At 48.3% G+C, this 20,110-nt stretch overlaps 1 protein-coding gene across 2 annotated transcripts in view; it reads right to left on the bottom strand.

Annotated features, from left to right (window-relative positions):
* GRID1 (glutamate ionotropic receptor delta type subunit 1) overlaps positions 1 to 20,110 on the bottom strand; it is a 671,539-nt gene that overhangs the window by 18,839 nt on the left and 632,590 nt on the right. Inside the window, exons 14-16 of one of the 2 annotated variants that reach the window (XM_032609307.1) lie at positions 8,419 to 8,585; positions 1,349 to 1,589; positions 1,009 to 1,090 (exon numbers count right to left, since the gene is read on the bottom strand). In XM_032609307.1, coding sequence (XP_032465198.1) covers positions 1,010 to 1,090; positions 1,349 to 1,589; positions 8,419 to 8,585 — 489 coding nt within the window. In that variant the 3' untranslated portion in view covers position 1,009. The remainder of the gene's footprint in view (positions 1 to 1,008; positions 1,091 to 1,348; positions 1,590 to 8,418; positions 8,586 to 20,110) is intronic. The other variant, XM_032609306.1, reaches the window with a different exon arrangement.

The following is a 20,110-nucleotide window of genomic DNA, read 5'->3' on the forward strand; positions in this document are numbered from 1 at the left end:
AACATTTCAGACATGTTGAGTCAAACAGCAAGCTCTTTCCAGCAAAATCTAAGCGTGATGACAGAGAGCTCACTGCCTGGTATGAATGGAGGGTCTGTCCTCACTCCCAGTCATGTCAGGGGCTCTGTTACAGACTGATGTATGGGGCTGTGGTCAGCCAGCCTTTCTAGGCTGCAGAGATGTTGGCCATGGTGATGCTGCCTCTTTGAATGCTGGTTCTGGTTACTTTAGTGCTTCTTGTTTGAAATTTACCCCTGTTTGTATCAACATAATCTTTTTTTTTTTTTGCGGTACACGGGCCTCTCACCGTTGTGGCCTCTCCCGTTGCAGAGCACAGGCTCCAGACGCACAGGCCCAGCGGCCATGGCCCACGGGCCCAGCCGCTCCGCGGCATGTGGGATCTTCCCGGACCAGGGCACGAACCCGCGTCCCCTGCATCGGCAGGCGGACTCCCAACCACTGCACCACCAGGGAAGCCCTATCAACATAATCTTTAAGTGGAGCTATGACTCAAGAATTAGCTGAGGTATATGTATCAGGTAGTGACAGCCCTGCAGTGGAGTGGCTGGGCTTGTGCTACAGTGCCTGTGTGCAGGTTTCGACCAGGAGAGCATCATTACCAAATGATGCTCCTCGCCACCCTTCCCTAGAGGCACTGGCTCCAGGAGAACTTCGTGAAGACTCTACAGACAAGAAAAAAAAAAATCGATCTTGAAGATGAGCAAAATCCAAAGAGCAGGAAGTGTGGAGGGCAGAATCAGCTTGTAGTTGGTACCCACGGGAAGGACATGTGCCCAGAACCTAGAGTCAGAACAGAGCCCCAGTGGTCCCTGTGCTGGGTGTGCCTGGAGGGACGTGGGCAAGGCTGGGCCCTGCAAGGAGGAGGAAGAGAGGGAGAATGGATGATGGGGGGCGGGGGCTGGTCCTCCCTCCCATGCTGGGGGAGCAGGGCCCATGACCCTTGATGAACCAAAGAGAACCAGGAAGGAATGCGGTTTCCTCTCTTACCCTACAGCTGGTCTCTCCAGGTCAGGGTGGAGGCACATGGGCGGGGCAGGGTAGGGAAGGCGCTGTTCATGCTGTACCCGCTCTATAGATAAATACACGACTTTAGTGGCCATTGCTGGCGCCTTGGCACTTGCTCGAGCGTGAAAACATTCCTTACATTTGTTATCTGGCTTTCAAGGCAAAATAAAACAATGATACCATCCCCCCTATAAAACACTGCTGTCTCCAGACAAGTGGCTTGGGTAAATACCAACTGGAAGAAAACCGCCCGCCGAGTGGCCCAGTGGGACTCTCCTGCCTCTAGGCTGCAAAAAGGAGAAGTAGGGCCCAGGGCACGGACCTCTTTGGGGGTCTCCTGGTGGCACCGGTTGCTGTTCCACCATAACTCCAGGGCGGCCACCAGGCAGGCGAGGAGGAGGCCAATGGCCAAGATGCAGAAGACCCCGGCAAAGCTGTGCAGCTTGAGGGACTTGCCATCCGCCTGGGCGCTGGCATGGCTGGTAAGGTCACAGCGGCCCGTGTGCGGCCACCACTTCTGCTTGAGCACATCCAGGTCCCCAGTGTCCTGAAGCTCCAGGATCCTGCAAGATACAATCCACATGAGCCACAGCCCTGGCCTCACTGACACAGCCATGGGGGCCCTGGCCCCTTCCCCCCCATGCCGGCCCCTCCACAAACAATGCTGAACCATCATAGTGGCTCTCTGCCTCAGCTTTTCCTTCCAAATCCACTCTCCACTCTGCAGGCAAAGCACCCTTCTCAAAACACTCCTCAGATTTTGTCACTTTCCTCCTCAAAGCCTTGATGTCCTCTCCCACCCTGTCCCACTGCCCATGGACGAAGTCCAACAGCAAAGTACATAAGGACCCTTGACATGGGATCCTGGGGCAAGCTCTGAGGATAAAATCAGGAAATACAGAAATGCATGATGCAATCACTCAGACTGTGGACCCACAGAAAGGCTTTCTTTCAAATGTCAATAACTATATCCTAAGTCTCTCCCACTAGGATTCATCAAATCATTCATTCGTTCATTGATTTGAGGAGCATCTGCACTGTGCCAAGTATGATGTTCAACACTGCTGCAAGTATGGTCCAGAGCAGGGGTCCCCAACCCCTGGGCCATGGACCAGTAGTGGTCTGTGGCCTGTTAGGAACCCGGCCCCACAGTTGGAGGTTAGTGGCGGGTGAGTGAGTGAAGCTTCCTCTGTATTTACAGCCGCTCCCCATCGCTCGCATTACCTCCTGAGCTCTGCCTCCTGTCAGCATTATGGTGAGTCGTGTAATTATTTCATTATATATTACAATGTAATAATAATAGAAATAAAGTGCACAATAAGTAATGCGCTTGAATCATCCTGAAACCATCCCTGCCGACCCTGGTCCACGGAAAACTTGTCTTCCATGAAACTGGTCCCTGATGCCAAAAAGGCTGGGGAAGTGCTGGTCTAGAGATACTTACCTGGACACTGAAACAATTAGAGCAATCAACGTGGAGTCAGAAGCTGTGATCAATACAAAGAAATGAAAGTAGAAGTGCTAAGAAAGGCACCCATTGGGAGGGTGGCCTGGACTGGAGGGTGAGGGGAGACTTCATCAAGGAGGTGAAAGGTAAGCATAAAATAGCTCACAGGGGTTTAGCATACCTGTGTGCCAGGAAACTGCCTAAGTGCTTGACAGTGTTTAATTCTCATGTCAACCCTTTGGAAAGGCTACGTCCATGGTCGCATTTTTATAGAGAAGGATACTGAGGCACAGAGAGGTGACATATCTTGCCAAGGTCATTTTGTGGTTGGCAAGGATGGCATTCCACAGGGAAGAGGAAGAGCCTTCCTGAGACTAGAACCATGGTTGGAAGTCTTGTCTAGGGTGAGTGTATGAGAAGCTAAAATGTGGCAGGTGAGGCTATAGACGGTGGGTGAGGAGGAGGATGTGAGTTGAAGTGAATGAAACAGGCAGAGCCAAGAATGTGGGCTCTGAGAAGGTATGAGGGGAGCCTGGCGTTTATCCTTCTCACAGAGGTGCAGCAACGCCCCCTGCCCCCGTATTCTCCAGGTTGGTGTCTGGATGGCAGTTCTCCTTTGTTGTAGTATTTCATGGACTCTTTCTATAATCCAGGGGTCTGGACAGGGAGCCCGTGGTAGCTGGCAGCCCCCGGGCTCCTCACACCGAAGCTTTTTTATTTGTGGAGGCCAGACACTTTTGGCCTGGTCCATGGTCATCTATTCAGGTGACAACACCCTCGGTGGCCTCTCTGAGCCTTCTGGGTATGCACAGTTCAAGAGCAGTGGTTCTTGATGGTCAGGAGAAGCTCATGGCCAACTGGCCACTTGAGCAGACTCTGCCCTGGACCTGAATTGCAGGCCAGCTGTGACCACAGGCTGAAGCTGAGCTCAGTTAGCAATCATGGGCTGTGACTGTGGAGAGGGAGGGAGACAGCCCAGAGGGGGTGCCCTGCCCTGTCAGCACCTAGGGGCCAGTGTAGTGTGGCATCTCGCCGGCTGGGTACAGCCTGGCTCTGTGCAAAGAATCTGCACCAATCCCAGCTGGGTGTCCTTGGACAAGTGACTCGCCCCTACTAAGCTTGGCTTCCTCATCATTGCAAGATTGACCCATGATTACTGCGAGCTGAGTAGATCCTTTGGATCTCCATGGCTGCCCCTGAGCAAGCACAGTGGCCGGCACAACTTGAGCCATCAATGGATATTTGTTGCATCGATAATGTACGAATGTATGAACTGAATCACGAAAACTAACCTGAACTAAAGTGGCTGTGGTGAGATAATGAGATAATGTCGGCTAAGTGGCTAGGGCACAAGTCAGCACAAAAGACTTAGAATTCAGCTTGGTCATTGAGATAAAGGCATGATTTACACAGGCATTTGGGGTCGCACTTGGTATGCCATAGGTCTCTTCTGTGGCACATGCCATGATTAACTGGGCAGCTGCAGGGTCCCACTACCTCCAAGTGGCTCTGGACGTATTAGGGAAGCTGCATGTCTGTACGTCCACTGGCTCATGCTGAGTGGCCGGGACGTACGTGTCTACTGGCAGTTCCGAGTAGGCTGGGCCTCCTGGCAGTTACGGGAAGCCCAGGGCTAGGTATGCAGGACGTCAGGGCCTTCAAGAGGACTCGTGGTTGGGCTACTGGCTCACCATGGAGAAGCAGCAGAGTTTTAAATTTATTGCCACAGATTCTGCTCTGATGGACACCAGTCAAACCCAGACTCTGCCATCACACTAGCCATGTCAGGAAACCTCTCAACTTTAGCTTTTGTATCACTAAAGTCGGAGATCATAACAAAAGTGAGAAAGGCTGGGACCTGGGACCCTTTACCGGAGTGCTTGTACTTGTACCTGGACAAATGTCTGCTGGAGTAACAGAACACAAAGAAACTGTAACGGACTGAAAATAACTGCATGCATGTGCAGTCGGGGCCGTTATGAAGAGTAAGATACAAAAGGGCCACAAACCAACTGCTGCTTCTAAGTTTCAGGGAGCAAAAGCAGGGTACTGCACACGATCCCTGCACACAGCACCACCACAGGGGTGGGCAGACCACCTAGGCCAGCCCTCCAGCCAGACCCACCCATCCGCCCCCACCCTTACCCCATTTAAGATACAAGCTTGCCCCCTTCCCCACCCTTGGGGAGTGAGCAAGGGACCTTTGTCTTGTTTTTGCTCCCTCCTGCTATAGCACGAGTCCCAGTAAAGCCTTGCCTGAGTTCCCTGTCTGGCCTCTTATCAACTTCTATTGATTCAAGAGTCCAAGGACCCAGGTCGGTAACAAAAGCCCCTACCTCACAGAATTATCACAACCAGATGAAAAGCGGGAACACATGGGACCACTCAGCTCAAGAGCTAGCAAGCAAGAAGAGCTCCATAAAGCAGGTCAGTATGGTACCACCCTCTGGCACCATACTGACCAGCAGCCCTATCCATCCAATGTTGACACAAGCTGCCTTTTATTGAGGACACAGTAAGGACTGATCATTTTACATTGTTTTAATCCTCACAAGAGCCTGCGAAGTAGTTCTTATGTTTACAGATCGAAGACCTGAGGCTCAGAATCTAGATGGCTTGCCACTAGTTGCAATTAGCAAGTGACATAGCTGCTCTTCAGGGCTGGGTCACGCTGACCCGGGAGGCCATGCTCTCTCCAGAACACCAAGCTGCTAAGTGCAGTCAGCCTCCTCTCTGAGAGTCACCTCCAGCCTAGGGGATGGTGAGACTCCATCAAGAGCGGGGCCAGAGGGCCGGATTCCCACTCTTGCGCTCATTAACTGCAGGAGGCTTCATTTTGCTGACGCTTCCCTTCTTCCTGCTCCTTGTAATTGTATGCATTTTTATGCCCAATATTATTCCAGGAAGACTGTAAGGCAATTTACAGGAAAACACAGAATAAAATAAAAACAAACAAGCCAATCCAAAAGAAAATTTAAATATGTAAGCAACAGAGGGAAGATAAAACAAGTCACGGGCACAAAATGACTCCCGGAACGAGGCTAAACTAATGCACACCATAATCATCTCTACTCCCGCCTATGAGTAAGCCAGAATGATAATAGCCACTTCCTGAAGCCAGTTGTTCTATTTTCCAGACAGATATAATTGCAGGTGCTTTCCTTTAGTCAATAGTCGTGGAGGCTGCTACATAGTAGGTGCTCTATAAATGGCTATTAAGTTGCTAAACATTTGCTGAATGCCTACTCTGCACGCCATGGTCCATAAAAGGGCTATGGCACTCAACCGCAGTCCCACACACACACGTAAGCTGTAGCCTAAAGACCCAGTCCTCTGCCAAAGCAAGGGAACATATCTGTATTCAAGGAAATAACTTGAGTTCCTGGGACTCAGGGAAGGAAGGCTACAGCAGTTCCAGATAAGACTGGGATCTGCTATTTACATAGGATTCTTTTTCTGTCAATGGCATGGGGCATTGCTTCCTGGACCTGCCCCCTTCCTCCTCTCAGGCATGACCCAGTTAGGGGCAGCCCACAGTTCTGCATGGAGCCTCTTAAAGAACCGCTGGCGGCAGAGGGTTGGAAACCTGAAGCCTTGAGTGTTCCCCCCACGTAGGTACCCATGTGTCCAGACAGGGGAGGTGGGGACGCTTCCAGCCCAGGAAAGGCTAAAACATAGACACCAATGACAATACTTCAGGAGGCCAGCACAGCCTACCGGGGACATTTACCTACAGTCATAGAGCATGTGGCCTTCTGATGAAAGCAAAGGGTAATTAATCACTTCCTGCCAGAATAACACAGAAACTGGACTAGCCACTTTCATTCATGTTTGTTGAAAGATCCAGCCAAGAACCAGGCTCTCTCCTGTCTCCAGTGTGTCAGTGTTCACTTCAGCAGACTTTCAGGGGATCTCTGAGCAGTTGGAGTGCACGGGGACTCTAAGCTTTCCACACTGGGGACCCTGTGCTTCTGTGAGCGCCGTGTTGGGACACATTAGCTGTCTTGGTGGTGCTGATGCTGCTACGTTGGTCCCACAAGCTCCCTTACCATCTGTTACCAACCTGTGAGAGAGGTGCTCACAGGCTGATGGCCTAGGGAATGCCCTGAGCATCCTGTCTCAGAAAAACCAAGTAGGGTAAACCTCAAGAACACCACTGTCTTATATACCCTGGAGAGAAGCCATCCCTTCTTCATGCCTTTAATCCCAGCAATTGATAAATCACTACTCCTCCTTCTCTTGTGTCATCCATCTCTGCTCCAGGGAGCAAAGGGAGGCATGGAATGTATACTTGATTAAATTCTACAGAAAACCCCACAGCCTCATTGAACTTAATTAGTTCTACCCCTTTTCCCAGTTTTGCAAACAAGCTACTGAATGAATGGGCTGCAGGCCCTCCTCCTAGGCCTCTCCCTGATGGGGTTTAGGCTCAGGTGCTCGTGATCAGAAGAGCCCTATCAACATCCGGGAGGCGGGAGGAGGGAGGTGGTAGGGCTCAGAGATCCGATAGCAACACGGGCACAGCACTGGGGCTCAGGGGACCTGCCTTCTCCTCTCAACTCTGCCAGTAGCTGGCTGAGCTGCCCTCAGCGCACATTACCCTCTCTGAGCTTCAGGATGTGAAACGAATGAGCTTTAACAATTCTCACCCCTCCAAGTGGCTGCTCCTCAGTGCTGGAAAACACGTGTTCATCAGGTAACAGGGCGCTGCCCCTAAGCCCCAGCGCCATGCCGGCCTTTTCACCTGGCCGCTTCTGCCACAGTGTGGATTCTGGTGGACCAAGGCAGAGCTCTAGTTCTGCTCCTTCACCCACCAGGATGTCACCCCACAGACATGTGTGAGTGGTGGGCTTAGACATCACTGGGGACACGAGCCCCTGTTAGCAGGCTGGCTGCTGGGAAAAGGCCACTGAGCTCACCCATGCTGTTCACCTCCACCCTCTCTGTGAGGCCAGGTAACCTGGTCAAGGGCTAAGGTAAGTTCCCGTGGGGAAGCGAGAAATGGGGGTGGGATGATGAGAGATTATCTTCGTCAAGGAGGCCGACCAGGTGTCCAGACTGAGCACTTGGAAACTCAGTCATGCCCAGGAGTCCAGAGAAGATCAAGTTCAAAGGATGGACGTGCACCAGAAAATCACCTGGGAAGCTAAAGAGGCCAATGCAAACTAGACACACATATTCATTTCTGGTGGACAGGGTCCACGTACCTTTGCTTAGGCCAGAACACTCCTGTCTACACAGTGTTTCCCCCCCACTCTCCCCCAACACACCCCATTGTTAGTATCAATTACCAGGAGCTGATCCGGAAAAGATGGGGAGGTGGGCAGTGAGGGCCAGGTCCCTGTCCTGCCCCAGCAGACAGCATCTGCTCCCTCAGCCCCTGTGCAGGTGAATGTGGAGTCAATCTGCTTCTCTGGCCCCAGTTTTTCACATCTCCACACTGACTCTTTCCACCCTGCATTTATCTTAAGAAGTTATTATTGGGCCCTTCCCAGATCCAGTTAATCTCTCATTTAATTTTAAATTACTAGGCCCGTCTGGCTAACTCCTACTCTACCTTTAGGCCTCAGGTGTCACCTCCTCTGGGAAGTCCTCCCTGGTCTTCTGGGTCTGGTCAGATGCACTTCTTTGTCCTCCTCCACCCCCAGAATATCCTCTCTGTCTCACTGACTGCCCTGTGCTGACATCGCCTACTCACATCACAGCTCCCACTGAGACTATGCAGCTTCATGGGAAGGTTACACATACTTCCTCTTTTTTATCCCAGGACCTGGCACAGGACTAGTTGCGGACAGGGGTGGAGAGCAGCATGTGCTGGTACATAGTCGGCACTGAGGAAAATGTGATGAATAAACAAGTTTGTGTTGGCTCTCATCTCCCGAAGTCTGGTTAAACCCCAACTGGAGCATGGGGGCTGCCAGCGTGTTCTCACTGACCGAGCCTACCTCTGAGAGAAGAGGTCCCTGTAGGGGCTGCCGTGCTGCAGGGCGATCCCATAGCCCTTGCTGCTAACGCTGTTGCCAGTGACAGTCACGGAGCAGTCGTCATCTGTCAGGGCTGCGTACTCCACCACGGCCACATCCCACAGAAAGGCGTAGTTCCCCTTCTTTGCCTGAAACACCAAAATCACCATGAAGTCAGGCAGACCTGGCCTCCCGTATTATTTTCGAGCAGTGAGGCCTCTCAGTGGTGGGATTTGAGGGACCCTTCTAAATGGTCCTCCTGCCCAACGAGCCAGCACAGCACACTCTCCTATTCTCTGGTCTGCAGGTTCCACCCCTGGTTGATGCCACTCACTGTGGTTAGACATAGAAGGACGTGATGATGCATCTAGCAGGCCCGAGTGCTGCGCATCTCACAGAGAGGCGGGCAAGATGAGCTGTACGTGGCCTCTGAGCTAGCCTCCTGGTCACAGTGGCATGGACCTGTTTCTCAGAGCAGTGAGCTCACCTTGGAGAGTGCAGAAAGTCTGACCTCAGGGAATGGAGATTTTCTGACCGGAGATTTAGGGGGATGCATAATAGTATCCATTTAATATTTCTACTTAGAACTTGACTGAGCCTTGCTTGAGGCGAACATGGGAGACGGCCCTAGGATCAGTGCCCCTGAGTGGCTGCAACTTAATATCTAAGTCATGAACTTGCTATGCCTGGGGAAGAAGCCATTAAGGACAGGGTCCTGACTGTTACGGTGCCAAGCCAGGATTCTGCCACTTCCCTTTCACTGCCCACACAGGAGTGCGCACGCACAAACACACACATACATAAGCGTACACACATTTATATGCACACAGATATATATGCACACATATGCACAAACACACGCACATGCATCTACATGGAGGAGGCTTCTGGTGTCAGTGTTTCTATATCCATGCAATGGTGGCAAATTGTTCCATCCGAATTTGCCTGTGGCCACAGCTGAAGTCCCACTCCATCCCACCCATCCATAGCAGACGTTCAGTTCTATCCTGAGCCATAATCCTGACTTGGCCTGGAGTTTAGGCACTCACAAGTAATGTGAGCTGCTTTTATTTTTGGAAGGAGATGCAAACTAGACATTGTCACTCGGCCAGCTTAAAGTAGAGCGTGATGTTCTTAATGCAGCCGAGAGCCTGGTTTTAATTCTCCAGTGAACATACAGACACCTCATGCTTTCTTCTCTCCTACCACAGCTCACACTAGATGCTGGAGGACCCCAGTCTGGGGCAGTGGCAGGGCTGAAACATCACAGGTAACAACAAGCCAAGCTTTGTGGCACTGTCAGCAGGAGCGTTATTCCCTTCTCCTGCCTTTATTCAGTTGTCTTTGTGTCCACTGAGAATCTCCGGAGGCCACAGCTGCTTAGATGACGCTTATCACGATATTGCTTCTTTTGGGACCCTAGGTGCCCAGGGGCCAAGCTGGCTTATTTTCTCGTCAGGAGTTTTCCATCCGAAGGCTTTGTGGGTAGAGCATGGCTTCCCCCTGCCAGGAATAGACCGCTCCTAGCCATTCACACAATTTTACCCGACGATCTTGTAAGAAATGACATAGACCATACCACCCATTGATATTCACCTCGGGGAACAATCCAAATATTACCTCGGAGCCTCTTTCCTTGGCCAAGTCAATTTCAGGAGTCCCTAAAGGGCTTTGACCCAGGTTGCAAAATTACACTCATCTCTCTCCCTCCACATGGGAGGATAACAGTTTTGAAATTTTCTCCTGCTGGCAAACACGTTTTCTCATGAAAAGATATAACTTTTCCACCTCTTAGTAACCGAGTTTCTCAGCAAAATGTTGACTTATGACCTAATATTTGGCTTCTGTCCGACTCCGGAGCATTTCATACCCGTGCTTGTAATTCAACATGACAATCAGACATTGTTATTTGCACAATTTCAAAAGGGCATGTCATGTTGAAGAAAGAATTAAGATCAAGTTTGTTCCTACGTTTCAAGTGATGTTCCAAGAAGGAGAAAGAAATAAGCTGGCCCGCCTCGAGTGGAAACCGGCTCTGACAAAAGCCTGGCATGGCCACTTAACGGGGCACTTGGATCCGTCAAGCCACAGGCGTCTGTGGCTCCAGCTTGGGCTAAGTGACAGGTGAGCACAGATCCATGAAGGAAGCTGCATTTATAGTCCCGCTGCCTAAGCCGGGAAGGCAGAAAACATATGGAAGGCATGCTGGCGATGTCTCAGGTGCAAATCCCTGCTAACCGGGAAGGCAGTCAGGAAAAGAGGAGAAAATAGAAGTTCTCCTTCTTGAGCTGCTGAATGACCCCAGACACTCAGTCTCCCTATTTGTAAACAGGGACTACATTTACTACCATAGTTCTTATGTCTGCTTCAAGAAGCATGTGTCTGGTCCCTAACCTACCTGAGGATGCCAGAACAGGGAAGACCTGGAGAGGCTGGCTGATGTGCCACCTCTTACATGTGGGCTAACTCAGAAACTGCAACTGCAATGGGGCTCTAGCCCTATAAAATACTTCCCATCCCCAACAACCCTTCCTCACTTCCTCAGCATCCCACGGCTTCCTGGGTCCTCTTCTCTTAGCCTCATGCTGAGTAAAATGCACCACCAAAACCTTCCCTGGGCTTCCCAAGTTCATCAGTTTCCAGTACAACTTCCTGGACCTTACAGATGTCTCCCCAATCTTCCTGGTATGTCGCAGCCCCTGTATGAGACAGAAAGCTTCTTAGGTAGGACCATATTCTCAGGAACACTTCGGATGCCAGTATCAGAAGCCCAAACATGCCATCCACGATGGCTATACCCCCTCTATATAGACCCTCTTCTTGATCCAGGCAGAATGGACGCCCCATAACTTCCCCACAGTTATAACTCTTCCTTATGGGATCAGAACCAATTTTCCATGCAGCCCCTAATAATTATGTGTCCACCTTCTTATTCTGTGCTGCTTACCCAAAAGTTCTGGCTTCTCCATATGTGGGGAATGCCAGATACATCAAAAATCTGCCTCCAAGAGATCCAAGAATTTCCTGTCTTTCTCTCCCCTCCTGTCATAGGCTCATCCTCTGCCTTTCTTGAATCTGAGCATCCCTCCCATTCTGCTCTTGGTTCAGCTCCTTCCTCTGTAGCTCAGCCTCTTGCTTCGTCTCTACTTCCATTGAGAAGGCACTTCTACGCCTCTCCCTCTACCCTCCACCCCCTCAACTCTACGCCAGAGATCTCGCACACTTTGGGACATCTGTCATTTCCTATTTATATTAACTACTTCTTGTTGCTGAGGATTGTTTTCCAGTCTCTTGGGAAGACAGACTATTGGCAGGAATCTAGCCTCTTCTCAACTGTGTGCCACTAGCTGCTCCTCACAGAGAAAGAAGGGTGAACCCAGACACCTTCCTGCAGGAAACTGGGAATGCTTTGGCTAAATGGCACAACAGAGCTCTAGAGTGGCTACTTTGCCAGTGTTCATACCAACTCATCCTTTCTTATGTCTCCCAGTCCTGTCCTTTCCCTACTTCCCAGGGGGCTGAGGGGAGTTAAGGAGGATGTTATGTGAGATCAGAAGCAATAGGCAGTGAGCTGTTTACAAATAGATTATTGATGTTTATTTCATAAAGTCTAAAAGACGAAAGCGGTACCATAGATTTGTGTTCTGCGTTAAAACAAAACAAGAACAAATACTGGACTTCACCTCTTTAATGAGTTAAATTACCTTGATCTGGCTGGCCCATTTATAATATTAAATGTATTCCTAACTTCTAATCATTGACTTATTATGCATCAATGCCTTGGAATGCAGCTGTTGGAAAGTTAGGCTGGAGACAAGGCTGGTAGATTCAGCCAAGCCTTCCCCAAGCCTTTGGCTCTATGCAGAAGGCTCTATGCAGAAGGTGGGCACAGTGACCCAGGGAGCCCTTCTGAGCTGGCTCTGGAGTCCTGGGACACCAGCCCAAGATACTTCCAGGAGCTATGAAGGCATTTTTAGCTCATCTAAGACAGTGGAGGTTTGACAGTTAACATAGTCTAGGAATATAATTTCCTACTTCCACAGTTTGTTTTTAATTGGTCATATCCAGTGTTAGTGAGGTTGTGACAAAGTGGGTGTGATCCTTCGTGGCCATAGGCATCACAGAATGACACAACATTTCGGAAAGTAACGCAGCATCCATAACATGAACGTCTAAAACTGCTCCTATCCTTTGCCCTAGCAAATTAAGAATTTAACCTAAAAAGTAAACCAAATGTATCTATGTATCTTAATGACATGACAGGCATTTAAAATCTAATGTTGACTATAAAGTAAGCATGGGACAGTTTAAATATTTAATTTAGGGAAATAATTTAATAAATTATGGTTCACTAATACGATATGGTTTAATGCAACTAATAGTAATTATAAAGACTATGCAGAAACATAGAAATGTATATATACATATTATATATATATATACACATAGAAATATATACATATTATATATGTAAATTAGTGGAAAACAATGGGATGGATACACTATTATTACTGTTCTGTATATAGGTGAAATGCAATACGCCAAAAGATGAACAGGAATATTACATAATGGAGTGGGATTAGTGATGATTCTTAGGACAAGTTGATTAAAATATTTTCTTTCATCTTGTTACACAATCTATGCTATCACACACTACATAGGTACCAGATCCGATCTCTGTACAAGATTCAATCTCCATTGCCTTGTGTGCTCTTGGCTCCTAAAGGCGCTTTTGCCCATCAACAGTGCACAAAGGTCTGTCAGAGCTCTCCGGTTTCCCAGGGCACTGGCTCCCTGACACTACTCAAACACCTGGGAAAGTCTCCCTTACATCTCTGGCCTGCATCTAAACACGTGGCTTCATTTCACTCTCTCCTTTTCCTTAAAAAAAAAAAGAAAAGAAAAGGCATTTGGTTCACACATAAAAGAAGAGGACTTTGGGGAAAGGAGGAAAGAACAGCTTTGACATCACATAAAATGTCATAGAAAATGTCCAGTTGGCATCTCAGGATGCCAGGACAGCAGCAGGTAGACAGACCACTCCTAGTTTGTCTCCCAGGAAGCATCTTAGCAAACAGAATCCAAGCCCATCCCTGAAGTCCACTTCCTCCCAAGTCCACCCCACATGCTGGTGCACTGCTACAAATGAAATGGGATTGAGACCACGGGGCTGTCTGACCCCAGTGCTCAGAGCAGCCTCCCTAACATTTGGGGGAACATGATTAGCCTACTTTGCTAGAGGAAGGCTGGGCACCATAAACAGAGTCACAAGTGAGCTGGGATATTGGATAGCTCATCGCCATTGCTCCACACTGGTAATAAAATGAGATTGCATTGCCCTTCACTGCACCACTGATATGGCCCTTCCCAGAACTCACTTGGAGCACAAACTTTCCAAGACAACAGCCTTGGAGGCAAGAACTTCATAATGCTGTTCTACTCCATCCTAACTGCTTTTGGAAAGGGACAAGCAACCACCCAAACAAGAATGCAGGTACTACAAACATCAAACACAAATACTATCAGAAAAGAAGTGCTAAAGGAAATCAGGTGTCTGCAATGCCAGGTACAGGGTAGGTGTGAAGTACCTGCTGGATGCTGGGTTGTCAGATACATGATTCCTTTTCTATCCATGGTATAACTCTGAGGGGCTGAACATTAATCCCATTTTACAGATGAAGAAACTGAGACTCAGAAGAATAAAGTGTCTTGTCCCAAATAAACCCAGATGGTGAGTAGTGGAGCCAGGTCAACCTGAAGAAAGACAGTCATTGCCGTTCCCATGGGTTCTATCACCAGCAGCATTCCCCTGGGAAGTGCTCAGAGGGTAAGGGCACCATAGCAGTTTCCCCAGCCCTCCCTTCATGAGTCCAAGCATGGCAGAGGGGAGAGCACAGGTTTCTTTGGCTCCAGTGACTGTCCTCCTCCGGCTTTACAGAGGTGGCTCGTGGAACAGCTGAAATGCGGGGAGAGGGAAGACACAGGGGCCTGCGCTGTCTGTGGACGGGGATGTTAGGGTATCAGGGACACCTTGGAAACCTCACGCAGCCTCATCCAGTGACACGCTCATTGTCTCTCCTTGCATCCACCCTTCGCCCCAACAAAGCAGAGCTCAGCATCCCAAATCTTAGCTCCTACGCTCATGTTCACAAAATCGCCCCACATCACCACAGGCGTCCCGAATCCTGGCTACAGTGATACATTATTATGCGCTACGCCAAATCAAAAGATGCAACAGTAAGACCCAGACTATCTATGGAGAAAAGGACAATTCTACAGTCTGCTGGCAGGAGTGTGTGCTGGCATGATATTTCTGGAATGGTAATTTGGTGGGGAGAATCAAATGCTTTTAAAATGTGCATATGTAGCAATTCTACCCTTAGGAATTCATTCTAAGGAATTATTCCCTTTCAGAGAAGATGTTTGTACAAAGATTCTCAGGGCAATATTGTTTAAACTAGCAAGAACTGGAAACCATCTAAATGCTCGACAATTGAGAATCAGCTAGGTAAATGATGTATTCGATGATGGAATATTATGTTACCGCTACTATAGTGTTTTAAAAGAGCATTCCCTGCTAAGGGAAACAACTGTCCGTGATGAAGAAGAGCCAGCCTGGGTTCTGGACTCCAACCGTACAGATACGAATCCCAACTCCACCGCTTGCTGGCTGTGTAAGTGCCGACAAGATGCTTAACATCTCTGAACCTCAGTTCCCCTGGATGTAAAATGGTCCATACTTCAGAGAGTTCTGATGACGGTTAAATCCCTCAGTAAATGTAACATGCTTAGGGGTTGGCCTGGCATGTGGTGAGCACTAAATAAATGACAACCAGTATTATATTGTTTAGTGAAAAAGAACCTGTTACAAGAGAGTATTTACATAGTGATATCTTTTTAAAATTATTATGCAAGAACTTTATGAAGAATCAAAACCAAGTACCAAATACTATCTTTGGGTGATGCCATCATGGGTGACTCCTGCTGGTTTCTTTCAGTCTCCTGTGTCCCCATGTTTTCTGCAACTCAGCAAGCACATCTTCTGTGACTGCAGCTGCCCAAGAGGTAGTTTCAGTGATTCAGCCTCCTTCACAGAGCACAGTGTAGTGAAAAGAGCAGGATTCTGAATGAAGACAGACACGCTGCCACATTCCAGCTCTCTGGTGAACCTATAGACTTGGGGCTTGAGGATGAAATTACAGGACACAATGCACTGTGCCTGGCACACAGTGAGGACCCAACACAAGTTCCTTCTTCTCTGTCCGGCATTCCCCAGCTCAATTCAGAAGATCAGTACCTCAGCTGTCATTGAAACAGCTTTCCTCCCACCCACTCCCCTCTTGCCAACCATTCCTCCGCCTTGACCAAGTCAGCAACATGCTGTGTGTGGGGGGCGTGTGTGTGTGAGTGTGTGTACGCGTGTGCCCATGAGGATGTGTGTGCATGAATGTATGCATGTGTGGAAGTGTGTGTGTGCACGTGTGAGTGTGAGTGTGCCACCACATCCCCCAGGGAAGCAGAAGAGAGGTGAACCCAGGTACGAAGCACCTGGAGACCACACGAGGTTCAGGAAAAGGAGACCTTCAGCTGGAAAGAAGGAGCCTGTATCTCTTCGCTCTCTCAGAACAGTAGAAAGAGACCTCCAAAATGATGTGAAAATGTAAGGCAGACAATCAACAGGACCCTCGGAAGTGTTCACATGGCCTCCTCAGGAGGCTGTAAGGAAACCTGCCAAGCGAGGAGCGAAAGAGAATGACCCTTCACCTGGATCAGCCCCTGGACCAGCACAAACAAGCAAAGCCAGGGGGGCTCAGTGGGAGGGGGGACGGCAGCTGGGCTGTCCCACGGTTAGTGCAACAGCTGCTTTCCTGAAGCGTCCACAGGGTACAAAAACATCTGGTAGGGGGATGTCGTGTGTGTGTGTGTATGTATGGTCACGAGCACAGGCCTGAGCCCTGAAGTTTTGTCATGGTCGTTGGTCCCAGGGAGGTCGCCCACTACCTGGGCAAGAGGACAGAGATGACAGAGACACCCCAAGGCTACAGCAGCAGAGAACAGTTCCTGACGGCCAGGCAGTAGGTCTGCAAAACTATTTCTGCAAATGATTACCTGCCCTATCCTGGTACTCCTGTGTCCCAGAGGAACAGAGTCAACAGTGAGAAGCAGAGCAAGTGGTATAGAGCGGCAATTAGTTTTCAGGCCACCAATGCCATTACCTTCTCTTTGTTTCCTTAATTTCCTTTACAGAATGTTCAACTTCATTTCATAGAAAGTATGGCATGGTATGTGGGTGAGAGCAAGGGCCTGGAGACGGGGAGACCAGGTCTTCCCCTAGTATCCTTAGCCAGCCACCTGAACCCTCTGAGCCTGAGTAACCTCTTCTAGAAGACAGGAGTAGCGAGCCCCGCCCACCGCTTAGGCTTATCACAGGAAGAGACAACACAGAAAGTGTCCGATGCATTGAAGGAACTCAAACAATAAGATACTATCCTTATGATCACGATAATCATCACCGGCATCATCCTTATAGCTTTAAGTTCAGATCCTAATTGAAATGCAGTTGCCTTGGGGTAAATAACACTTGAAATTGTCCTCAGTCATCCAGCCTGGTAATTTAGAAAGTGTGTTAGACGGGGTCACAGTCTTGGCCCAGTTACTGACTCACTACTGATTAGTAGAAATGGAAGATGAGCCCAGACAGTTCTTAAGATCTTCTCCAGCTTTAACATCCTCCAGGTTTATAACATAGACCAGTTGTTCTCAAAGAATGTTCCCTAGACCAGCAGCCTCAGCATCACTGGAGAAATATAAATTCTCAGGCTCTATTCCAGACCCAGTGAAAAGAAGACCCTGGGAGTGGAGCCCAACAATCTGTCTTAATAATCTCTCCAGGTGCCCCTGATGTGTGCTGAAGTTGGCATTCAATGATAGAGACCTCTCTGTCCATGAATTTCTGATCTCCTCTTCAGAGTAGGTTTAGGAAGGAAAAGAGTATTACGGCTCTAGGATCTTGAGTCGGGGCAGCAAATGGAGGAGGGAATAGCACAGGGTTGGGACCAGGGCTATTGAAAACAACCATTAAAGGAAAGTCACACTTTACATCTTCTTCCTGAATGTCCCTCTCCTTGGTGCTTTCCTATCCATTCTCCTATTACAAAGTTCAGGCTGAACTTCCACAGTACAAACTGTGTCCATTTTCCAAGGAAATGGAGACGCAAAAAGGACTTTGCCCAAGACACCAGAAGCAGCTATTCCATCAGAGCTTGAATGTCTCCCCAGGTCTCCTTGACTGCAAATGGCCTTTCCTTCTCCCACATCAAAAGTTCAACATCAGTAGCCCCGAAGAGCCACACAGAGCTCCCTGAGCAGCTGGCTGTTGTCACACTCCCAGATTCTGGACAAGCTTTGCTAATGATGTCTGCCTCCAGCACCTGACCTTACGGAGGCTTCATAGCTGCTTTCCCTTTTAGAGCCGCTGGCACTCTGGGGAGAAAGAATCTTATTTAGTGAACCACGTATTGTCTCAGTGGGAGAAGCTTTCTCACATCTCCAAGGGAGAAGAAGCTGGTTTGGTACAATGGAAAAAAGAAAAGTTCCAATTTGGAAGAATCAATGGCTCCTTCCTCAAAAGTCTGAAACTGTATACCGTCAGCAAAGCTAGGGGCCACAAACAACCTTCTCAGCAGGGCAAAGGGACACATTGATTTTCAATGATTTGTCAAAACTTTAAATTGTCCAAAGACCATGATAAACAACAATCTAATCTGAGTTATTCCACGGGAAAGATTAAGAATGATCTAAAAAGAGGCTAATTTGGTTTGCTTATATACAAGATAGATTAGGAAGAGACAAGAATACAGAACGAGAAATACCCATGTAGGAAAGGGAAACAACCTAAGAATACATGAACCCAGGAATCACAGAGGACAGGCATCCATGTGGTCAAACATTCCATGAAGAAGCACAGGCATAGGGCTTCGCAGATACTCCCAGCACGCGTGCACAAGCGCGTGAACACACACACACACGCCCGCGCACACACGGAAGGATGTGAGCCCCTTGGCCGGGCGTGTCCTTTTCACCGCCCTACCATGATGTCTGGTGTACAGCTGGTGCTGAATAAATATGTATAAAGTGACGAATGCAGAACTGAAGGGCTGAATACTAGAATCTGAGAAGCCTGAGGACTTGAATCAAAGCAAGCTGGGCTGGCTATGTCCTGTTTGCCCCTCCAAGTCTGCCTTCCACTCTTTTCCATCCTGTGCTCTCCTCCAGAGCCTGATTTCATGGATAGTATCAATGGTTACCTTTGGTCTCTGGCTAAGAGTCACTTCCTAAGATTCAGGAATAAATCAAATACTGATACTATTAAAACAACAATCGTACCAATAAGCACTATTCATTCAAGCATATGTTCTCAAACTTGAGAGGGAATGAGAAACCCCTGGAGGGCACGTTCAAATACAGATGATTAACCTCTCCCCAACTTCCCTCCTCCAGCTTCTGATTCATTAGGTCTAAAGTAGGGCCCACAAGTTTCATTTCTAACATGTTCCTGGGTGATGTTGATGCTACTGGTCCAAAGACCACCCCTGGAGAACTACTGTGTTAAAATACACTCTACAAGGCATTGCACTCATCCATTCACATCACCTCTTCTCTTTACAATAAATCTGAGAAGACCCAGTATTATTATTCCTATTTTTCAGATGAGATAACTTTGTTTAGGAGTAAGGTTTTGTTTTGTTTTTTTAATACATCTTTATCGGAGTATAATTGCTTCACAATGCTGTGTTAGTTTCTGTTGTACAACAAAGTGAATCAGCCTTGCCCAAGATCTCACCTCTCGCACAAGATGGGTATGACTCAAACCCAATTCTTTTTTTAACTTTTTATCTTATATTGGAGTATAGTTGATTAACAATGTTGTGTTAGTTTCAGGTGTACAGCAAAGTGATTCAGTTTTACATGTACATGTATCTATTTTTTTTTCAAATTCTTTTCCCATTTAGGTTGTTACATAATATTGAGCAGAGTTCTCTGTGCTATATAGTAGGTCCTTCTTGGTTATCCATTTTAAATATAGCATGTCAATCCCAAACTCCCTAACTATCCCTTCCCCCTGCCCCTGCCCCTGCTCCCACCTCCCTGGTAACCATAAGTTCATTCTCTAAGTCTGTGAGTCTGTTTCTCAAACCCAATTCTTATTAACTCAAATCCCACACTTTAGTCACTACCCTATGTGGCCTTAACGGAGCCCTTGACTCCATTAAGACAAAGTTCAAGTGAGACTCACGAAACTACACCCTGAGGCCAGTGTAGCTTTGCCGTCTGCAGCCACATCCTCTCAGTGTTTCTTTAGCCATAAAGGGTTGTTGGAAACTGGCAACCTGGACTATGCAGGAAAGAGAAAGAAGCAGTAAAGTTGCATGTGATCACGATTCATATTAAAGACTATCCCTTAATGTGTTCAGAGACCATCCCTGTGGGGCTTATGTTGAAGAGCCTCATTTTCTAATCCCATTTGTAGCTAAGGATCCCTTTATGGCCTTTGCTAAAATGTCAGCCTTGAGAGAGAGAGAAAGAGCTCTCACAATAGCCTCTCACTCTTTGAGGAGCCACAAAAGAGGTCATGTCCTGATCCAGATGGACTCCCATCCCTCACAGAACAAGT

The sequence above is a fragment of the Phocoena sinus genome, chromosome 16 (assembly GCF_008692025.1).
Source record: "Phocoena sinus isolate mPhoSin1 chromosome 16, mPhoSin1.pri, whole genome shotgun sequence".
Lineage (NCBI taxonomy): Eukaryota > Metazoa > Chordata > Mammalia > Artiodactyla > Phocoenidae > Phocoena > Phocoena sinus.